Below are 23,074 nucleotides of genomic sequence, written 5' to 3'. Positions count from 1 at the left end.
AATCAGCCAAGCCCTCCCAGCCAGAGAAACCCAAGGAGCAGCGAGAGAAATCCAAAAAGAAGACCCCCAAGACCAAGGGGCTAATGATGGCACCCACATCACCACTATCTACATGCTTTCCTTCTGAGGATGAGGTGGAGATTCTGGCGTCCGCTGAGGACCTAGATTTCGCCAGACCCCCAGACACCATGGATACAGACTGCTCAGGAAATAAATCGGTGGCAGCAGGTGACCCTGAGGCGTAAACTGCCTCATTGAATGTTCCATGCCTTCCTAGCCTTCCGATCACGTCATCCTCCAGTGGAATTGCGGTGGTTTATTCCACCGCCTGACTGAGCTACGGCAAATGTTAAGCTTAACAGCTGCTTTCTGCATTTCCCTCCAGGAAACCTGGTTCCTGGCAATGCAGAACCCTGCCCTCCGCAGCTATAAGGGATATTACAGGAACCGTAGCGACTATAATCGAATGTCAGGTGTGGTTTGCATCTGTATCCTGAACTCACTGTGCAGTGAACCTGTGCCCCTTCAAACCCCTCTTGAAACTGTGGCTGTCAGGATAAGGACGACACAGGAAATAACTGTCTGCAATGTATATCTTCCTCCAGATGGTGCAGTACCCCTGAGCGCATTGGCTGCACTGGATGATCAACTCCCTAAACCTTATCTACATTTGGGAGATTTTAATGCTCATAACCCCTTGTGGGGTGGCACCGTGCTTACTGGCCGAGGTAGAGATGTCGAAAATGTACTGTCACAACTCGATCTCTGCCTCTTAAATAAAGGTGGCCCCCACATTTCAGTGTGGCACATGGCGGAGCTTCAAGGAATCCTCAGAACCTTACGCCCCCTACAAAACCTTTCACCTGACTCCATCAACCTCCTGACCCCACCGACACCCCGCACCCCTACCTTCTACCTTCTTCCTAAAATTCACAAACCCAATCATCCCGGCCGCCCCATTGTAGCTGGTTACCAAGCCCCCACAGAACGTATCTATGCCTACGTAGATCAACACCTTCAACCCATTACATTCAGTCTCCCATCCTTCATCAAAGACACCAACCACTTTCTCGAACGCCTGGAATCCTTACCCAATCCGTTACCCCCAGAAACCATCCTTGTAACCATTGATGCCACTTCCTTATACACAAATATCCCGCACATCCAGGGCATTGCTGCGATGGAGCACTTCCTTTCACGCCGATCACCTACCACCGTACATAAAACCTCTTTCCTCATTACCTTAGCCAGCTTCATCCTGACCCACAACTTCTTCACTTTTGAAGGCCAGACATACCAACAATTAAAGGGAACAGCCATGGGTACCAGGATGGCCCCCTCGTACGCCAACCTATTCATGGGTCACTTAGAGGAAGCCTTCTTGGTTACCCAGGCCTGCCAACCCAAAGTTTGGTACAGATTTATTGATGACATCTTCATGATCTGGACTCACAGTGAAGAAGAACTCCAGAATTTCCTCTCCAACCTCAACTCCTTTGGTTCCATCAGATTCACCTGGTCCTACTCCAAACCCCATGCCACTTTCCTTGACGACCTCCACCTGTCCAATGGCCAGCTTCACACGTCCGTCCACATCAAACCCACCAACAAGCAACAGTATCTCCATTACGACAGCTGCCACCCATTCCACATCAAACGGTCCCTTCCCTACAGCCTGGGTCTTCGTGGCAAACGAATCTGCTCCAGTCCGGAATCCCTGAAGCATTACATCAACAACCTGACAACAGCTTTCGGATCCCGCAACTACCCTCCCGACCTGGTACAGATGCGAATAACCAGAGCCGCTTCCTCATCCTCTCAAACCCAGAACCTCCCACAGAAGAACCACAAAAGTGCCCCACTTGTGACAGGATACTTTCCGGGACTGGATCAGATTCTGAATGTGGCTCTCCAGCAGGGATACGACTTCCTCAAATCCTGCCCTGAAATGAGATCCATCCTTCATGAAATCCTCCCCACTCCACGAAGAGTGTCTTTCCGCCGTCCACCTAACCTTCATAACCTCTTAGTTCATCCCTATGAAATCCCCAAACCACCTTCCCTACCCTCTGGCTCCTACCCTTGTAACCGCCCCCTGTGTAAAACCTGTCCCATGCACCCTCCCACCACCACCACCAGCACATCTTGGCACAGTGTTACACCGTCCGGGTTATCTGGATACTTCCGACTAACACCAACCTATCCGAACTCCGGAGATGGGAACTTGCTCTTCAATATATCCTCTCTTCCCGTTATCCACCAGGCCTCAATCTCCGCTAATTTCAAGTTGCCGCCACTCATACCTCACCTGTCGTTCAACAACATCTTTGCCCCTGCACTTCTGCCTTGACTGACATCTCTGCCCAAACTCTTTGTCTTTAAATATGTCTGCTTGTGTCTGTATATGTGTGGATGGATATGTGTGTGTGTGCGCGAGTGTATACCCGTCCTTTTTTCCCCCTAAGGTAAGTCTTTCCACTCCCGGGATTGGAATGACTCCTTACCCTCTCCCTTAAAACCCACATCCTTTCGTCTTTCCCTCTCCTTCCTTCTTTCCTGATGAGGCAACAGTTTGTTGCGAAAGCTTGAATTTTGAGATCCATCCTTCATGAAATCCTCCCCACTCCACCAAGAGTGTCTTTCCGCCGTCCACCTAACCTTCGCAACCTCTTAGTTCATCCCTATGAAATCCCCAAACCACCTTCCCTACCCTCTGGCTCCTACCCCTGTAACCGCCCCCGGTGTAAAACCTGTCCCATGCACCCTCCCACCACCACCTATTCCAGTCCTGTAACCCGGAAGGTGTACACGATCAAAGGCAGAGCCACGTGTGAAAGCACCCACGTGATTTACCAACTGACCTGCCTACACTGTGAAGCGTTCTATGTGGGAATGACCAGCAACAAACTGTCCATTCGCATGAATGGACACAGGCAGACAGTGTTTGTTGGTAATGAGGATCACCCTGTGGCTAAACATGCCTTGGTGCACGGCCAGCACATCTTGGCACAGTGTTACACTGTCCGGGTTATCTGGATACTTCCCACTAACACCAACCTGTCAGAACTCCGGAGATGGGAACTTGCCCTTCAGCATATCCTTTCTTCTCGCTATCCGCCAGGCCTCAATCTCCGCTAATTTCTAATTTCAATTTGCCGCCGCTCATACCTCACCTGTCTTTCAACTTCATCTTTGCCTCTGTACATCCGCCCCGACTGACATCTCTGCCCAAACTCTTTGCCTTTACAAATGTCTGCTTGTGTCTGTGTATGTGTGGATGGATATGTGTGTGTGTGCGAGTGTATACCTGTCCTTTTTTCCCCCTAAGGTAAGTCTTTCCGCTCCCGGGATTGGAATTACTCCTTACCCTCTCCCTTAAAACCCATATCCTTTTGTCTTTCCTTCTCCTTCCCTCTTTCCTGACGAGGCAACCATTGGTTGCGAAAGCTAGAATTTTGTGTGTATGTTTGTGTTTGTTTGTGTGTCTATCGACCTGCCAGCGCTTTTGTTTGGTAAGTTTCATCATCTTTCTTTTTAGATATATTTTTCCCACGTGGAATATTTCCCTCTATTATATATATATATATATATATATATATATATATATATATATATATATATATATATATAAAAAAATTGCATGGCGTGAGATTCGATCCGGATTCGGATTACGAACCTGAGCGCTTACCGCTGCGCCACGTCGCTGTAGAAAATTTTTAATCGTAGAGAGTATTTCACTGCAATGGTTTCTTTTAACTGTCGATTTTCTCGACAACGGCTGAGAAGTCCATCTTGGTGCTTTGCCACATTACACCTCTGGCCATGAGCTTTTATTATGCGCAGTATGAATCGAATCTGAATTTCACAATTGGCGGCCTCCCCTTGTTAGAAGACAAGTTAAGGAAAGACAAACTTATGTTTATAGCATTTGTCAACTTAGAGAAAGCTTTTGACAATATTGACTGGAATACTCTCATTGAAAGTCAGAAGGCAGCAGGGATAAAATACAGGGAGCAAAAGGCTATTTACAACTTTTACAGGAACCAGTTAGCAGTAATGAGAGTCTAGGAGCATGAAAGGGAAACAGTGCTAAGAAGGGAATGAGACAGGGTTATAGCCTGTCCCCGATGTTGTTCAATTTGTAGATTGAGCAAGAAGTAAAGGAAACCAAAGAAATTTTGTAGTAGGAATTAAAGTTCAGGGAGAAGAAATAAAATCTTTGAGGTTTGCTGGTGACATCAAAAGCAAAACATGGACAATGGAATGTAGTCGAATTAAATCAGGTGATGCTGAGGGAATTAGATTAGGACACAAAATATTAAAGCAGTAGATTAAAGTAGTAGATGAGTTTTACTATTTGGACAGCAAAATAATTTATGATGGCTGAAGGAGAAAGGATACAAAATGTGGACTGCCAATGGCAAGAAAAATGTTTCTGAAGAAGAGAAATTTGTTAACATCAAGTATAGATTTAAGTGGGATGAAGTCTTTTCTGAAGGTATTGGTCTGGAGTGTAGCCATGTATGGAAGTGAAACACAATCAATAAACAGTTTAGACAATAAGGGAATAAAAGCTTTAGAAATGTTGTGCTACAGGAGAATGCTGATCAGATAGGTAGAGCATGTAACTAATCTGGTCCAGACTGTGTACCAATTAGGTTCCTTTCGGAGTATGCTGATGCATTAGCTCCATACTTAATAATCATATTCACCCATTTGCTTGAGGAAAGATCTGTACCCAAAGACTGGGAAGTAGGAGTAACCCACTAAATTACAGGCCCATATTGTTAATGTCGATATGCAGCAGGATTTTGGATCATATGTTGTGTTCAAACATTATGAATTACCTTGAAGAAAACTGTCTATTGATACACAGTCAACATGGGTTTAGAAAACATCTTTCCTTTGAAACACAACTAGCTCTTTATTCACATGAAGTGTTGAGTGCTATTGGCAAGGGATTTCAGATCGATTTCGTATTTTTGGATTTCCAGAAAGCTTTTGACACTGTACTACACAAGCGGCTTGTAGTGAAATTGCGTGCGTATGGAATATTGTCTCAGTTATGCGACTGGATTTGTGATTTCTTGTCTGAGAGGTCACAGTTCATAGTAATTGATGAAATGTCATTGAGCAAAACAGAAGTGATTTCTGGTGTTCCCCAAGGCAGTGTTATAGGTCCTTTGCTGTTCCTTATCTATATAAATGATTTGGGATACAATCTGAGCAGCCGTCTTAGGTTGTTTGTAGATTACTCTGTCGTTTATTGACTAATAAAGTCATCAGAAGATCAAAACAAATTTCAAAACGGTTTAGAAAAGATATCTGAATGGAGCAAAAATTGGCATCTGACCCTAAATAACGAAAAGTGTGAGGTAATCCACATGAGTGCTAAAAGGAATTCGCTAAACTTCGGTTACATGATAAATCAGTGTAATCTAAAAGCCGTAAATTCAACTAAATACCTGGGTATTACCATTATGAACAACTTAAATAGGAAGGAACTCACAGAAAATGCTGTGTGGAAGGCTAACGAAAGACTGCTTTTTATTGGCAGGACACTTGGAAAATGTAACAGATCTACTAAGGAGACTGCCTACACTACACTTGTCCGTCCTCTTTTTAGAATGCTGCTGGGGGGTGTGGGATCTTTACCAGATAGGACTGACAGAGCACATCGAAAAAGTTCAAAGAAGGGCAGAACTTTTTGTATTATCGCGAAATATGGGAGAGAGCGTCACAGAAAAGGTACAGGATTTGGGCTGGACATCATTGAAAGAAAGGCGTTTTTCATTGCGACGGAATCTTCTCACGAAATTCCAATCACCAACTTTGTCCTTCGAATGTGAAAATATCTTATTGACACTGATCTACGTAGGGAGAAATAATCACCACGATAAAATAAGGGAAATCAGAGCTCGTACGGAAATATATAGGCATTTGTTCTTTCCGCCTGCTATACGAGATTGGAATAATAGAGAATTGTGAAGGTGGCTCGATGAACCCTCTGCCAGGCACTTAAATGTCATTTGCAGAGTATCCACGTAGATGTAGATGTAATAAGGAGCACTGCATAGAATTGGGGAGAAAAGAAACTGGTGGCACAATCTGACTACAAGAAGGGATTGGTTGGGTGGCCACATTCTGAGACATCAGAGGATCACCAATTTAGTATTGGAGTGAATTGTGGGGTTTAAATTCACAGAGGAAGTCCAAGAGATGAATACACTAAGAAGATTCAGAGGGATGTAGGTTGCAGCAGTTACTGGGAGATGAAGAGGCTTGCACAGGATAGGATAGCATGGAGCTGTGTGAAATGAGTCTCAGACAACAATAATAACAATTTTTATACAAAAATGTAAAATGTATGATTTTCATTGCATGATCATGAAATTGGTGCTACATATTATCTTGCTTTTTTGTGTGTGTTCAGGTTCAAATATTGTAGCAACCATACTACAGTTAATGTCTTTTTTCCGCTCTCTGTCATCAGATAGTGGTTGAGCTTATTTATTCTTCTAAGAGTTCTACCAAGTAAATAAAGCATGACAGTATTTAATGTCACAGTTCAATAACTATGCTATCAGAATTTTGAAGTTTGTAATTGTTTACAGATGGAAACAACCCACAGCAAGGTCAGGAGAATCGAGACCCGTTGCCAAATCCATGGTCACCACCTAGCAGTGAAACGGGAACCACAGGAACTAGAACAGGAACTACTGGGACCACAGCAGGAGGAAATGGAAACAGACCAGCCGCAGGAGCTGATTCTGGTCCGGCTACTCTCCTAGGCACCCCAGCAATGCAAAGCGTCATGCAGCAGATGGTGGACAACCCTCAGCTTATACAGAGTATGCTGTCTGCACCTTATACCCAATCAATGTTGCAATCTTTTGCTGCTGACCCAAGTACTGCTGCTGCAATCATTAACACAAACCCATTGTTTGCTGAAAATCCTGCACTACAGGTAAGTGATTCTGTGTGTTGGAATTGACAATAATATCTGTTAGCCATCTTTCGTATATATACACATCATTTCTCAAGCTCCCTTGCCCTCATACTGATCCTGTCGGTATTTTCCTCTGCCACTGCTAATATCTTGGGTTTCATAATGCATCTGTTGCCATAATTTCATTATTAATTTCAGTACCAACTGTTAGGCTGCCTCCCTTGGTCTAAGATTCTAAACGAGCATCCAAAATTACATTTCTGACAACTCTTTTTCTCCTAGTCTCCTAATGACAAAATTGTAGGTTTAAGAAGCTCAGTTGAAACTTTGTAGTCTTTTATCTAACTGTAGTTAATGTTATGGAGGAAACAACATAGGCTATTTTCCACAACCGCGCAGGATTAGCCAAGCGGTCTAAGGTGCTGCAGTCATGGACTGTGTGGCTGATCCTGGTGGAGGTTCAAGTCCTCCCTCGGGCATGGGTTTGTGTGTTTGTCCTTAGGATAATTTAGGTTAAGTAGTGCGTAAGCTTAGGGACTGATGACCTTAGCAGTTAAGTCCCATAAGATTTCACCCACATTTGAACATTTGTTTTCCACAGAACACCAAATTCAGATCATCTTGTGTGAACAATGGTGGGACCACAAGTGAAAACAGTCATGCCGTTGTGAGCTATGTGATCATTATAATGCAGTGTTTAATGAATATGATGGATAAACAGTTGCCTGCTTTCACTCCTTTATCCACCTCTCATCTTCCTGCTCCATAATACCTTCCTCTCCTCTTTCCGACTAGCTCCCCCCCCCTCCCCCCCCCAATCCCCTGCTCATATGCAAGAAAACTTCCCAATGGCTTGTCATTCTCCACCTCACAACCATTCTCCCCTTCCCAATACAGGGTTATTACAAATGATTGAAGCGATTTCACAGCTCTACAATAACTTTATTATTTGAGATATTTTCACAATGCTTTGCACACACATGCAAAAACTCAAAAAGTTTTTTTAGGCATTCACAAATGTTCGATATGTGCCCCTTTAGTGATTCGGCAGACATCAAGCCGATAATCAAGTTCCTCCCACACTCGGCGCAGCATGTCCCTATCAATGAGTTCGAAAGCATTGTTGATGTGAGCTCGCAGTTCTGGCACGTTTCTTGGTAGAGGAGGTTTAAACACTGAATCTTTCACATAACCCCACAGAAAGAAATCGCATGGGGTTAAGTCGGGAGAGCGTGGAGGCCATGACATGAATTGCTGATCATGATTTCCACCACGACCGATCCATCGGTTTTCCAATCTCCTGTTTAAGAAATGCCGAACATCATGATGGAAGTGCGGTGGAGCACCATCCTGTTGAAAGATGAAGTCGGCGCTGTCAGTCTCCAGTTGTGGCATGAGCCAATTTTCCAGCATGTCCAGATACACGTGTCCTGTAACGTTTTTTTCGCAGAAGAAAAAGGGGCCGTAAACTTTAAACCGTGAGATTGCACAAAACATGTTAACTTTTGGTGAATTGCGAATTTGCTGCACGAATGCGTGAGGATTCTCTACCGCCCAGATTCGCACATTGTGTCTGTTCACTTCACCATTAAGAAAAAATGTTGCTTCATCACTGAAAACAAGTTTCGCACTGAACGCATCCTCTTCCATGAGCTGTTGCAATTTCAAAGCGTTTGACTTTGTCATCGGGTGTCAGGGCTTGTAGCAGTTGTAAGCGGTAAGGCTTCTGCTTTAGCCTTTTCTGTAAGATTTTCCAAACCGTTGGCTGTGGTACATTTAGCTCCATGCTTGCTTCATTCGTCGACTTCCGCGGGCTACGCGTGAAACTTGCCCGCACGCGTTCAACTGTTTCTTCGCTCACTGCAGGCCGACCCGTTGATTTCCCATTACAGAAGCATCCAGAAGCTTTAAACTGAGCATACCATCGCCAAATGGAGTTAGCAGTTGGTGGATCTTTGTTGAACTTCGTCCTGTTATGCTGACTGATGTGAGTGCATTTCAAGCACGACATACGCTTTCTCGGCTCCTGTCGCCATTTTGTCTCACTGCGCTCTCGAGCGCTCTGGCGGCAGAAACCTGAAGTGCGGCTTCAGCTGAACAAAACTTCATGAGTTTTTCTACGTATCTGTAGTGTGTCGTGACCATATGTCAATGAATGGAGCTACAGTGAATTTATGAAATGGCTTCAATCATTTGTAATAGCCCTGTACCTATACACTTTCCCTCACTCTCATTCTTCTCTGTCGCCACGTCCCTCTCGTGTTATTACGAGAATTCATGCACCTTTTTACACTGCTGCTGAGTACAACCTGTCTACTGTTTTCCCCATCTCTCAGTACTTCCCTGGCCCCTCCTTACTTCACATGTTGTATGGCTTCCACCGTCCTACTTCATCTTTTCCCCTGATCCTTACTGTTGTCTGTTCAGCAACTGGGTCATTCCATGTCAAATCAACACGGAAAAGTACAGTTTTCAACCCGACCGTCTTCAATTTATGTAAAATTTGGTATGTTCGTTGCACATGACAAGAGAATGGAAAATATCAAATCACAGAGTTTTATCACAAGTAAGAGAAAAGTAATGGTCACTCGAAGCTCTAAAAATGTACTAGAAATTTGATAAACACTACTGACGAAAGCAGATATAACTTCTGGTGTAATAAAAGTAGAACAATGAACCAGGTAATTTTGGAAAGGTTTTGAAACAAGCTTTTCAATGATACGCAATTTTGTCGTATTCGAAGAATGTACACAGTTAAAGTCAGTGACCTTGTCCTTGAATATAATAAAGCAAGTCACCTTCAAAATTGACACAAGAAATAAATTTGCTTCTTCGTGTTGCACTGTACAACATAGTAAAAAATCAAGTTTGGGTGACAATGGGATTAGGAGATATAAATTAATATCTACATCAATGTGTTGCATTGTGCAAACTAAATTGCATTCAGACTCCAACAGTGTGACACAAAGCTCTGAAAAACATGTTTATTGTTAAAAAGGTGGTGTTATAACAGTACAGAAGGTAACAATATGTTGTGGTTGTTGTTGTTGTTGTTGTTGTTGTTGTGGTCTTCAGTCCTGAGACTGGTTTGATGCAGCTCTCCATGCTACTCTATCCTGTGCAAGCTTTTTCATCTCCCAGTACCTACTGCAACCTACATCCTTCTGAATCTGCTTAGTGTATTCATCTCTTGGTCTCCCTCTATGATTTTTACCTTCCACGCTGCCCTCCAATACTAAATTGGTGATCCCTTGATGCCTCAGAACATGTCCTACCAACCGATCCCTTCTTCTGGTCAAGTTGTGCCACAAACTTCTCTTCTCCCCAATCCTATTCAATACTTCCTCATTAGTTATGTGATCTACCCATCTAATCTTCAGCATTCTTCTGTAGCACCACATTTCAAAAGCTTCTATTCTCTTCTTGTCCAAACTATTTATTGTCCATGTTTCACTTCCATACATGGCTACACTCGATACGAATACTTTCAGAAATGACTTTCTGACACTTAAATCAATACTGAATGTTAACAAATTTCTCTTCTTCAGAAACGCTTTCCTTGCCATTGCCAGCCTACATTTTATATCCTCTCTACTTCGACCATCATCAGTTATTTTGCTCCCCAAATAGCAAAACTCCTTTACTACTTTAAGTGCCTCATTTCCTAATCTAATTCCCTCAGCATCACCCGACTTAATTCGACTACATTCCATTATCCTCGTTTTGCTTTTGTTGGTGTTCATCTTATATCCTCCTTTCAAGACACTGTCCATTCCATTCAACTGCTCTTCCAAGTCCTTTGCTGTCTCTGACAGAATTACAATGTCATCGGCTAACCTCAAAGGATTTATTTCTTCTCCATGAATTTTAATACCTACTCCGAATTTTTCTTTTGTTTCCTGTACTGCTTGCTCAATATACAGATTGAACAACATCGGCGAGAGGCTACAACCCTGTCTTACTCCCTTCCCAACCACTGCTTCCCTTTCATGTCCCTCGACTCTTATAACTGCCATCTGGTTTCTGTACAAATTGTAAATAGCCTTTCGCTCCCTGTATTTTACCCCTGCCACCTTTAGAATCTGAAAGAGAGTATTCCAGTCAACATTGTCAAAAGCTTTCTCTAAGTCTACAAATTCTAGAAACGTAGGTTTGCCTTTCCTTAATCTTTCTTCTAAGATAAGTCGTAAGGTCAGTATTGCCTCACGTGTTCCAGTGTTTCTACGGAATCCAAACTGATCTTCCCCGAGGTCGGCTTCTACCAGTTTTTCCATTCGTCTGTAAAGAATTCGTGTTACTATTTTGCAGCTGTGACTTATTAAACTGATAGTTCGGTAATTTTCACATCTGTCAACACCTGCTTTCTTTGGGATTGGAATTATTATATTCTTCTTGCAGTCTGAGGGTATTTCGCCTGTCTCATACATCTTGCTCACCAGATGGTAGAGTTTTGTCAGGACTGGCTCTCCCAAGGCCGTCAGTAGTTCCAATGGAATGTTGTCTACTCCGGGGGCCTTGTTTCGACTCAGGTCTTTCAGTGCTCAGTCAAACTCTTCACGCAGTATCATATCTCCCATTTCATCTTCATCTACATCCTCTTCCATTTCCATAATATTGTCCTGAAGTACATTGCCCTTGTATAGACCCTCTATATACTCCTTCCACCTTTCTGCTTTCCCTTCTTTGCTTAGAACTGGGTTTCCATCTGAGCTCTTGATATTCATACAAGTCGTTCTCTTATCTCCAAAGGTCTCTTTAATTTTCCTGTAGGCAGTATCTATCTTACCCCTAGTGAGACAGGCCTCTACATCCTTACATTTGTCCTCTAGCCATCCCTGCTTAGCCATTTTGCACTTCCTGTCGATCTCATTTTTGAGACGTTTGTATTCCTTTTTGCCTGCTACATTTACTGCATTTTTATATTTTCTCCTTTCATCAATTGAATTCAATATTTCTTCTGTTACCCAAGGATTTCTACTAGCCCTCGCCTTTTTACCTACTTGATCCTCTGCTGCCTTCGCTACTTCATCCCTCAAAGCTACCCATTCTTCTTCTACTGTATTTCTTTCCCCCATTCCTGTCAATTGTTCCCTTATGCTCTCCCTGAAACTCTGTACAACCTCTGGTTCTTTCAGTTTATCCAGGTCCCATCTCCTTAAATTCCCACCTTTTTGCAGTTTCTTCCTTTTTAATCTACAGGTCATAACCAATAGATTGTGGTCAGAGTCCACATCTGCCCCTGGAAATGTCTTACAATTTAAAATCTGGTTTCTAAATCTCTGTCTTACCATTATATAATCTATCTGATACCTTTTAGTATCTCCAGGGTTCTTCCATGTATACAACCTTCTTTCATGATTCTTAAACCAAGTGTTAGTTATGATTATGTTGTGCTCTGTGCAAAATTCTACCAGGCGGCTTCCTCTTTCATTTCTTAGCCCCAATCCATATTCACCTACTATGTTTCCTTCTCTCCCTTTTCCTACATTCGAATTCCAGTCACCCATGACTATTAAATTTTCATCTCCCTTCACAATCTGAATAATTTCTTTTATTTCATCATACATTTCTTCAATTTCTTCGTCATCTGCAGAGCCAGTTGGCATATAAACTTGTACTACTGTAGTATGTGTGGGCTTCGTATCTATCTTGGCCACAATAGTGCATTCACTAAGCTGTTTGTAGTAGCTTACCCGCATTCCTATTTTCCTATTCATTATTAAACCTACTCCTGCATTACCCCTATTTGATTTTGTGTTTATAACCCTGTCGTCACCTGACCAGAAGTCTTGTTCCTCCTGCCACCGAACTTCACTAATTCCCACTATATCGAACTTCAACCTATCCATTTCCCTTTTTAAATTTTCTAACCTACCTGCCCGATTAATGGATCTGACATTCCACGCTCCGATCCGTAGAATGCCAGTTTTCTTTCTCCTGATAACGACATCCTCTTGAGTAGTCCCTGCCCGGAGATCCGAATGGGGGACTATTTTACCTCCGGAATATTTTACCCAAGAGGACGCCATCATCATTTAATCATACAGTAAAGCTGCATGCCCTCGGGAAAAATTACGGCTGTAGTTTCCCCTTGCTTTCAGCCGTTCGCAGTACCAGCACAGCAAGGCCGTTTTGGTTATTGTTACAAGGCCAGATCAGTCAATCATCCAGACTGTTGCCCTTGCAACTACTGAAAAGGCTGCTGCCCCTCTTCAGGAACCACACGTTTGTCTGGCCTCTCAACAGATACCCCTCCGTTGTGGTTGCACCTACGGTACGGCTATCTGTATCGCTGAGGCACTCAAGCCTCCCCACCAATGGCAAGGTCCATGGTTCATGGGGGGGAGGAAACAATATAGACAAGGCAATATCAAGCTGTCAAATTTTGGGCGGCAGTGTGTGCTGCAAAAGGTGTTGTGTGTTGAAATTAAACAAACGTACCTTAAAGGTGGAGTTTGAGATAATCGTGTATTGCTGTAATCCATTCTGGGAAGATGAGCACAATAGATACAAGAAAAACCTATGCAATATGCAAATGTGGGTGGTTGCTGTGGGAGGGTGTATGATCAGTGGCATAATAACAGACTACAAAATATGTGATAATGTAGAAAAAAATTCTCAGGTACAAGGGCATATGTCTGACCCAACTACATTGAATTAAGTGTAAACCACAAACCTGCATAGCTCCTCAGATGAGTCAGACACATCTGTAGTCCAAAAGTTGCTCAAGATGCACTAAATGGTAGTTTGGTAACTCTTGCATAGTCCCCAGTGAAAAAGGGAAGACTGGGAGAGAGAGCACGTACGCAGAAAGAGTTCGAGCAAATGTCTGAGGTATTCCAAAGTGAGGAAGAAAATACAGATTGTGAAACAAATGTTGAATCTGAAACGCTGATGATGCAATAGACAGAGAAATTCAGTACCAGTACCACAAAGAGTGAGAAGATTAAAGAAACCAACTATGTTACAATTAGCTTCCTACATCCTTATAGGCCTGTACATTCATATGTATACCGTGAGAAACCTGACATCTTAACTGTGGACAAGGACATTCTTACGAAGGTCAATGTGAAAGCAGCAACAGGGCGAATGCGTTTCCTTTCACCAAAAGATGCACAAACATTGTTATATGTTGCTTCTCACTATTGAGGCATAATACATCTATATAATACATTTGTCATGTATGTTTATGTAAATTTGAACCTGTTTCCATGCCTTTCAAGCATGTGTTTGGATGGGATGGTTATATCATATTTTGCATCAACGAAGGTCGGATGTCATAGTGTGTGATCTTGCGTATTATAAATGCTTGCTATTGTTCTGTTGACTGTACTAACTTTCTGTGCAGTGTTGTAATGCAGTTTTATACCTCATTTCAAGCCATATTTAAAAATCAAAATAATTGTAGCTCACCATATGATGGAGAAAGTGTATAGTGGCTCCACATTTCAGAAATTTGAAATTTTCAGGGAGTAGTAATTATTTGTAGTAATTTACGTGGAAGTAAATTTACCCTGCTGGACACCTAAAATAACTGTTACGTCACTATTACTGTCAGCAGCGAGAATTTACGATATCCATTGAAATATTCTGAGTGGAACTAAGGCAACTGAAGCCATAAGACTATATCGCAACTCGTGTTAAAGTCATATGACAGTCTTTCCATATCATATGAATGTCGTCCAAAGTTGTTTTTTCTTTCAATGAAACGTAATATTTTCATCCAAGAAAGTTACATTTTTAGTTTGATATAGTATCGCACCGGTTTTGAAGGATATAAATTTGGTGAATAGCAATCTACCTATTCAAGACAGTGATTTGTATTGTTTGTGTTAGAGGCTAGACATGGTCTTTATTAGAGCACTTTTTAACATTCTAAACAATATAATTTGTCTACACAGAATCATTTCCAGCACAAGCACTCCACCTATAGTATAGGAGGCCATAATTAGAAACTACACACAGATTGACTGCAAGTGGTGATGTCACAGGGGAGGCTTGCTGCACTGCGTACCTGGGCACAGTTTGGATTTTTCACATTTTCTTGTATGCTCAGTGAAATGTTAGTATTAAGGCTCCTAAGGACATCAACCTCTTTCTCCATCCAAGAGGGACTTTTTTTTCTGGATGAAGAGGCTCACACAGGTGTATGGTAGACTAAATAATCAGGTGCTACAGAGAAACCCCAATGATGTGGCAAACAAGAATGCAAATTTACAACACATAATAGAACAATTAGCTGTAAATAACTATCACACAAACATGCATGAAAAAAATGCACACCATGTCTTCTGACTCATAGTGGCATAGTCTCACTAACTGGCTGGATACAATCACATATCTACAAAGAAAATGACTTAGAAATGAAAAGTGAAGGTACAAAACAAATTTTATTGAACTATCATAAATATGTATATATTGTTTTTAATTATTACTCAGATCATAGTCACTCAATTTTGTGTCATTACTCTCTTCATAGAGAGCATCGTCCTCTGTGCCATCAAATGCATTAGAAACACAGCATTTTTTAACTGCATGATATACAGTTTTATTCAGGACACATTTCCAAGATTGTTCAATCCACTTATTCACTTGAGACAAGCTTGCAAACTTTACACATCCTGTAGGTGTTAGTTGCCTGTCTTCTTTTATTAGGAATTGTGTGTACAAATTTTTACATTCGTCCTTAAATAGTTTGTTTAAGAAAACATCTAGTGGCTGTAGAATTGGCATCATCCCTCATGGAATTGTAGTCAAGTCCATTCTAGCAACTACTAATTTTCTCTTTGCAGTCAGCATACCTAAAAAGGCACGACGACAACATTACGATAAAAGTTTAATCCACTCTGATACTATTTTCTCTGTGAACCAGCCACGTTTATTAGAACATATGATAATGCTTTTTGGTTATGCCTCAGACTTGCATAATATCTTATGTTTAAAAACAATAAATAATGGCAGTTTGTGACCATCGACTGTGCAAGCAAACATGAAAGGCATTTGCTGCTTTTCACCACTCATGATTTCTTGGTTCCCTTTTGCTTCTACCATTTAATTTGTTGGCATATCAAAATACACTGGAGTTTGATATGCATTATCTTCCTTATCAAGAAGATAAACAAACAATGGAAAATCCAGGATAGAATGTAACAGTATTATGATAAGGAAAGTTGCCACTCACCATGTAGTGGAGATGCTGAATCACAGATAGGCACAAAAAAAAAAAAAAAAAAAAAGACTGTCACAAAGCTTTCGGCAATTGTAGCCACACTACAGTGTGTCACTACAGTTGCCTGAGGCTGTCTGTGTGCGTGTGTGCGTGCGCGCGCGTGCCTACTGTCTATTTTTGATGAAGTCCTTACAGGCCAAAAGCTTGCTTTATTGGGGACAGTCTTTTTGTTGTGCTTATCTGTGACTCAGCATCTCTGCTATATGGTGAGTGGCAACTTTCCTTATCAAAATATTGATCAAGAAGATAATTATTTTCAGTGCACCGTTTGATTATGAAATTCTGAAATGCGACATGTTTTTCCTCGAAGTATACCGACAGCTCCTTTGCAACTGAAGTATGTCTACGAAGAGAAAATCCCCAATGTTTTATGAAAGTGGCAACCCACTAATGGCTTCCTTTGAAATTTGTTATTTTTTGCTGTCAAGCAATTTCATGTGGTTAAACTTGGATAATTTCTGCACTCACGGGTTTAAGCACTTCTCTCACTGCTCCCTAAACAAATCATTCAGCACAGTTTCTAATGTATTATACTGACTATGTTTTGCTCCAGAAAATGTTTTTCTATTGCTGGAACAAGCTAAAAGTTATTGCCTTTTGCTGTCTGAACCGTCTTATGTTTCATTGAGTTCATGTTGCTGACCAGCAGCATGATTTGATGTTTTCTGGGCGAGTGAAGTAGATCACCCTGTGGCATGACTAGCAGGTGAGCATAATACGCTTGATTTCAATGGCTGCTTCACTACCTGAGTCATCTGGATCCTCCGCTCCATCACCAGCTTTTCTAACTGCACAGATGGGAGCTCTCCTTAAAACACATTCGCTGCTCATGTAATTATCCTGGCCTCAACCTACGGTAACAAACTATCATCACACCCACCCAACAGTTTCCATCCCTTCTGTCATATCATCTCCTCTCCATTCTTGTCTTCCAGCCTCTTTGTTTGATGCCCTCTGCTAGTGCCTGCCCATCTTTCCCCACTCCTCTCCTTTTCGTTCCCTTTTTTCCCCATCGCCATGCCCTACATTCTTCTGATGCTGCACCTGTTGGGATTCTAGGCCCTGTATATTCCACCAGACAGTGTTTCTCTGTCCCCCACTCATACACTATTATCCCTTCCCTTCCCCGCCCCCCTTCAGAGTGATGCTGCCATCCTATGTGATAGTTGCATACTGGCCTGAGCTGCCAGAGTTTGCAGCCATCTAAGCATAAGCAGTCAGTAAATTCAACATTTTGTACAGTGATTTCATTGAGAGTATTTGTACGATTAGCTAGTAAAATTGTTTGCAAGGCTACACTCCAGATTGAAAAAACAATTCTGAAATGTTAAATACGTTTCATAAGCTTTAACAGTGCTCTAAAACACACAAAATGTGATATGTCCAGTGAATACATTTTGTGCTATACAAACAGTGGAAAGTCCTGGTTGGAATATCAAAATCATTATGAAAAGGATGATTGCTATTGACCATAAAGAAGACATGTCGAATTGCAGATCGGCACAACTGTTACACACTGAGCTTTTGGACAGTCTTCTTCAGAAAAAACCACACACACACACACACACACACACACACACACACACTCAATATTCACGCAAGCAAACATGCCTCATGCATACATGACCCCTCGTAGGCTGCTGCAGCCTGAAGAAGGCTTGGCTGAAAGATCAGTGTGTAACAGTCTTTCTTCCTTCCATCCTTCCTAAATGCTACATTATTCATTTTCTCTTTCATTCACTTTGGTGTAAGTGACAAGTGGGGTGGGGGGGGGCAGGGGGGGGGCTGAGAGCAGAGTCAAAGCAGCAGATGAAGTTTTTCACATATTATTCAAGAGTGGATTACGTATATTTGTATGAAGCTAGTTGTCTTGTGGTTGTGCGCCCAAGTTGGCCTCACAGCGCAGACCAGACACCGGGAGGTCTCTGGCTGTTCCAGACTAGCACATCTGCCCTACTTCATCACAGTTTCTTACCTTCTTTCCTTCCCTGTGCTTTTTACCTGGCACTCAGATGATGCTTCAAGGATCAAATTGGCAATCTATCCTTTCTTCTGCTGGAAATTTTAGGCTTCAGTTATTAAAGGAAAAAGGGGAAATATGACTGACGTTTAGTCTCTTTCAGCATCCCCAAGTATTTGTTCATTCATTACAGTGAGTTTCTCTTTACTTGGTTCTGCTTTGTCTATTACATGGAATTCACACCTAACTTCTTATCAGGAGATTCTCTGTCGTTTCATATTCGAATAGCATGTGGGAAAAATGAACACGTAGCTCTTTCAGAGTGAGCTCTGTTTTCTCGTACAAGGATGGTTTGATAAGTCTGGTAAAAAGAAAGCATGGAAAAAATGTTTGTTACATAAAGACTCCCCTTACTTCCCAATGTAGTCTCCTTTGAGGGATTTGTTCCAGCAGTCCCCCAGCTTGCAGTTTTTTCATCCCATCACAAAAATAAGATTATGTCAGACTCTGCAAAATACTTATTGATTGCAGCTATCACTTCCTCATTCAATGACAATTTCTTCCCAGCCAGCTGGAGTTTCAAGTTACAAAACTCGAAGGAGTCACTTTGGGCTAAGTCGGTTGAATAGGGTGGATGAGGAACCAATTCATGCACTTATGCTATTGTTATCACTGGCGTGTGGGATGCTGCATTATCCTGGTGAAAGAGTGCATTTTTGCATACCAACTGTGGTCTTTTTTCAGCCAATGCAATTTTGAAATGATCTGTTGAAGAAGCATAATAAGGTCCAATTATGGTTCTGTCTTTTTCCACGTAATCTATGAGAATTACTCCTTTGGAATACCAAAAAACAGTGGCCATCACCTTACTGGCTGAGAAAATGGTCTTTGCCTTCTTCAGAGCACTTTACTCAGCTTTTGTCCCTTGTTTTGACTGTTGTTTTGGTTCTGGTTTATAACCATGGATCCAGGTTTCATGAGCAGTCACAAATCAGCACAAAAAATTTTGTGCATTGCGAATAAACATCCAGACATTGTGTTGAAATGTGCCAGATGAGCATTTGGTCAACTGTGAGCAATCACAGCACCCACCTTGCTCACAGCTTCTTCATAGCCAATTCTCTGTGCAAGGCACTATGTACTCGCTCAGTTGAGATGCCTGCAGTCTCAGCAATCTCACGAGTTGTTATTCGGCGGTCTTGCATTACCATATCATGGATCTTGTCAGTGGTTTCATTTGTGGTGACCACAGTTGAATGACCGACCTCATTTAAATTCATTAATTCAAAAGTAAATGGTCCTCAGTGATGGTGCAGAGTCCATGAGAACTTCATTCAATTCTGTTCTGATTCGTGCAGCAGTCCAACCCTTCAAATGAAAATGTTTAATAACAGCATGAAACTGTTCTCTCCATTTTCAATCAATTTAGACACACTGACCAATTCAGACGGCTGTCAACAACGAACTGTGTGCTGTACATTGTTGAAGTTCTCTATATGATCCATGGAATAATAAAGCTTACCAACCATGAAGACTCAAAACATGAAATGTTCCATTCTTTTGTGGAAATTTACCAGACTTATAAAATCACACTTGTATTCTATTATGTTGGTCATTCGTCCCTGTGTTTTTGTAAGTCAACAAAAATTTTCGCATTTGGGGGAGAAAGCTACTGATGAAAATTTTGTGAAAAGATCTCACCACAGCAAAAAACACTATTGTTTTATTGATTGCCACCCAAACTTGTGTCATATCCATGACACTTTCTTCCCTTCCTCGTGATGATACAAAACAAGCTGTCCTCGATTTCCAATGTTAGTCCTATGTGGTAAAGATTCCATACCATGCAGCGGTACTGCAGAAGAGGGCGGACAAGCATAATGTAAGCAGGCTCTTAAATAGATTTTTTGCATCTTATAAGTGCTCTGTCTACAAAATGCAGTTCACTTTCCCCACAAAATTTTCTTTGTGATCGTTACAGTTGAAATTGTTTGTAAGTGTAACACCTAGTATTAATTGAATCGGCAGCAGTTAAATTTGCGTGATCTATTGTTTATCAAAACCAGACATGTTATTAACAGGGAGTTATCTGCAAACCTTATACAAAATCGGCTTATTTTCTGTCTGTGTGGCTACTTTTATTTGAAAATGATCAGTTTCAGGCAATGGTGCTCATCTTGTATGACACTGGACTGATAGTTCCATTACATTACTCTGTAACTACAGCATATGATCTGAAGATGGGCAACATTGACTGAAACTCATCATTTTGAAGTAAAAAAACAGTGAGTGACCGACAGAAGAAACCTGTATCGTATTTATCATGTAACCGAAATTTAAATAGCTTTCATTCAGTGGTCGTGTGGATGACCACATACTTCTCATTATTTCAGTTCAGTTGCCACTTTTGCACTATACACATATCTTGTCTAAATCATTTTGCAATTGGTTTAGATGTTCTGATGACCTCACTAGTTGGTAAATGACAACATTGTCTGCAAACAATCTAATATAGCTGCTCAGACTGTCTCCTAAATATTTTATATAGATAAGGAGCAACGGAGAGCCTGTAACACTTACTTGGGGAGCACCAGATATTCTGTATGTGTTACTCAATGGCTTTCCATCATTTACATGAACTGTGACCTTTCTGACAAGAAATTATGAATCCACTCACACGTCTTTGATGACACTGCATAGGCATGCAATTTGATGAGAAGCCACTTTTGAGGAACAATGTCAAGAGCGTTTTGGAATGCAGAAATATGGAATCAGTTGTGATCCCCTGTTGATAGCACTTTGTGTGACTAAAGAGCCAGTTGTGTTTCATAAGAATAATGTTTTCTAAATGCATGCTATGGGTCAGTAGATGGTTTTATTCTAGATAATTCATCATGTTCAAACAATACATGCTCCCAAGTTCTACTGCAGATAGATGTCAGTGACATGGGTCTGTAATTCATTAGATTCATTCTGTTTTCTTTCTTTTGTATTGGTGTGACCTGTGCAACTGTCCAGTCCTTAGGTACGGATCTTTTGTTGAGCATGGGTGGTTGTACATGACTACTGAATTTGGAGCTATTACATTTGCAAACTCAGAAAGGACCATAATAGGTGTACAGTCTTGACAAGGAGATTTACCTTTATTAAATGATTTAAGCAGTGTAGCTACACTGAAGATGCTTCTAAGCTATTCATGTTGGCAGCTGTCTTGTGTCAAACACTGGAATGTTTATTTAATTTTCTTTCGTGAAGGATTTTCAGAATGCCATGTTCAGTACTCTTTTTGGGGGAACTGTCACTAGGAATGTAACCATTGCTATCACATAGTGAAGCTGGCCATTGTTTCGTTGTGGAAAATATGGTGTTTGTGTTTGTTATACGTTAAAAGAGTTACACACATTAAAAGAATACCAAGTTTCAAGGTTTATGTTTCATATTTATTTTAGTTGTTTTAAAGATTACAAATGTTGCACTAATGATGACAGAAAGTACATGGTGTTTAGAAACGTAGAAATTCATGTGTTTTGGATAAAAGTATTTCACAGAGTATTGCATAAAAATAGTGAACGATAGATTGTATGGAAAAGTACACTTTTAAGTTTCTTAAACACCATCACAAATGCCCTATGTGCACTGCTCCTGTTGCATTACAAACATTTATGCAGCGATCAAGTTCGAATCATATGTGCTCAAGCATGTCCCTGTCAGTGTTCTCCAATGCAGCGATAATGGAATCCAGGAGTTTAGTCGGTGTTATCAGCAAAGTTCAAACATAGTCCTTCGCATATCCCCCAAGAAGAAAAATCACAAACTGTAAGATGAGGAGGCGTTGGGGACCACATGAAGAGTGACAGGTAATCCTGAGCACAGCACCCAGTCTACTGGTTTGGAAGCTCCTGTTCAGATACTGATGCCCTACTCTATGCCAGTGAGGTGAAGCTCCATCTTATTAGAATACGAAGTTTGGGATATCAGCTATCACAGTTTACCCAGGACAAAACTGGGGTCCGTATACCTTCGTGTGCGAAACAGCACAGAAGAAACTCATCTTTGGAAAATCTGTCTCCACTTCAACATTGGAATTTGCCATGCTCCATTAGTAGTCATTGTGACGATTTGGTTGACTGTTTATGTGGGACATCACATCACTGACACAAGTTGAGGTGTAAATTTGTCATCTTCTGTTGTTTCCTAGAAAAGTTCACAAAATTCACGTGCCGATGGCGCTGTCACTTGGCCTTAAACAGTGTAGGAACTGTATGCGGTATCATGTGGTTTCTGATCTAATAACTTCCACATACTCTTTCCACACAGTGGAATATGGAATGCCCAGTTTGCGACTCAGACAACTGGTAGATATTTTTTTTGGCTGTGTGAAGGAATGTCTCTTAGACACTCTACTATTTCAACTAGTTGTGTGGAGCTTTTTCCTTTAGTGGCAACCTGTGTTGTTGAACTGTTGCCACCCCTGCAGAAAGCTGTGTTGGGTTAGTGGCTGTATGCTGTAGTATCGACACAATGCATGCTGCATGGTAGTGATGGATTAAGTCATCTTATACTGCAACACACAAAAAGTTTTATGTTGATTAGTCGCCATTTTGCAAATTGCTATCACCTTACCACCTGGTGAATCACAGTGAAACCTGCAATGACATAAATAGAACTTTAAAATATGCTCTCTTCACACTTTATCAGAGAGAAGTGTGGGATGAGCTCTTCAGGAGATTCACAAGTAATTGGTTTTTGTGTGGAAAAGTCTGAAGCATTCTGGCATGAAGAGAGGTATCTTGCAATCAGGGCAATACCAGTTGCTTCCTTTCCTGCACATTTTGCCACTAAATTGTCTAGCGTTCTCCAAACAGATCTTGGAAAGCCATGTTGGATGCTGCTTTGTCTTTGTCATGGCATTCATCTGTAAAAAAGATAAGATTAA

The 23,074-nt window shown here is 41.4% G+C and overlaps 1 protein-coding gene across 1 annotated transcript in view; it reads left to right on the top strand.

Moving 5' to 3' along the window:
- LOC124622437 (ubiquilin-1) overlaps positions 1 to 23,074 on the top strand; it is a 99,431-nt gene that overhangs the window by 32,124 nt on the left and 44,233 nt on the right. The window contains exon 6 of the mRNA XM_047148132.1: positions 6,615 to 6,967. Coding sequence (XP_047004088.1) covers positions 6,615 to 6,967 — 353 coding nt within the window. The remainder of the gene's footprint in view (positions 1 to 6,614; positions 6,968 to 23,074) is intronic.

Source organism: Schistocerca americana, chromosome 7 (assembly GCF_021461395.2).
Source record: "Schistocerca americana isolate TAMUIC-IGC-003095 chromosome 7, iqSchAmer2.1, whole genome shotgun sequence".
In the NCBI taxonomy this organism is placed as follows: domain Eukaryota; kingdom Metazoa; phylum Arthropoda; class Insecta; order Orthoptera; family Acrididae; genus Schistocerca; species Schistocerca americana.
Note: the sequence above shows the minus strand (reverse complement) of the source record. Positions and strands in the feature narration are given on the sequence as shown.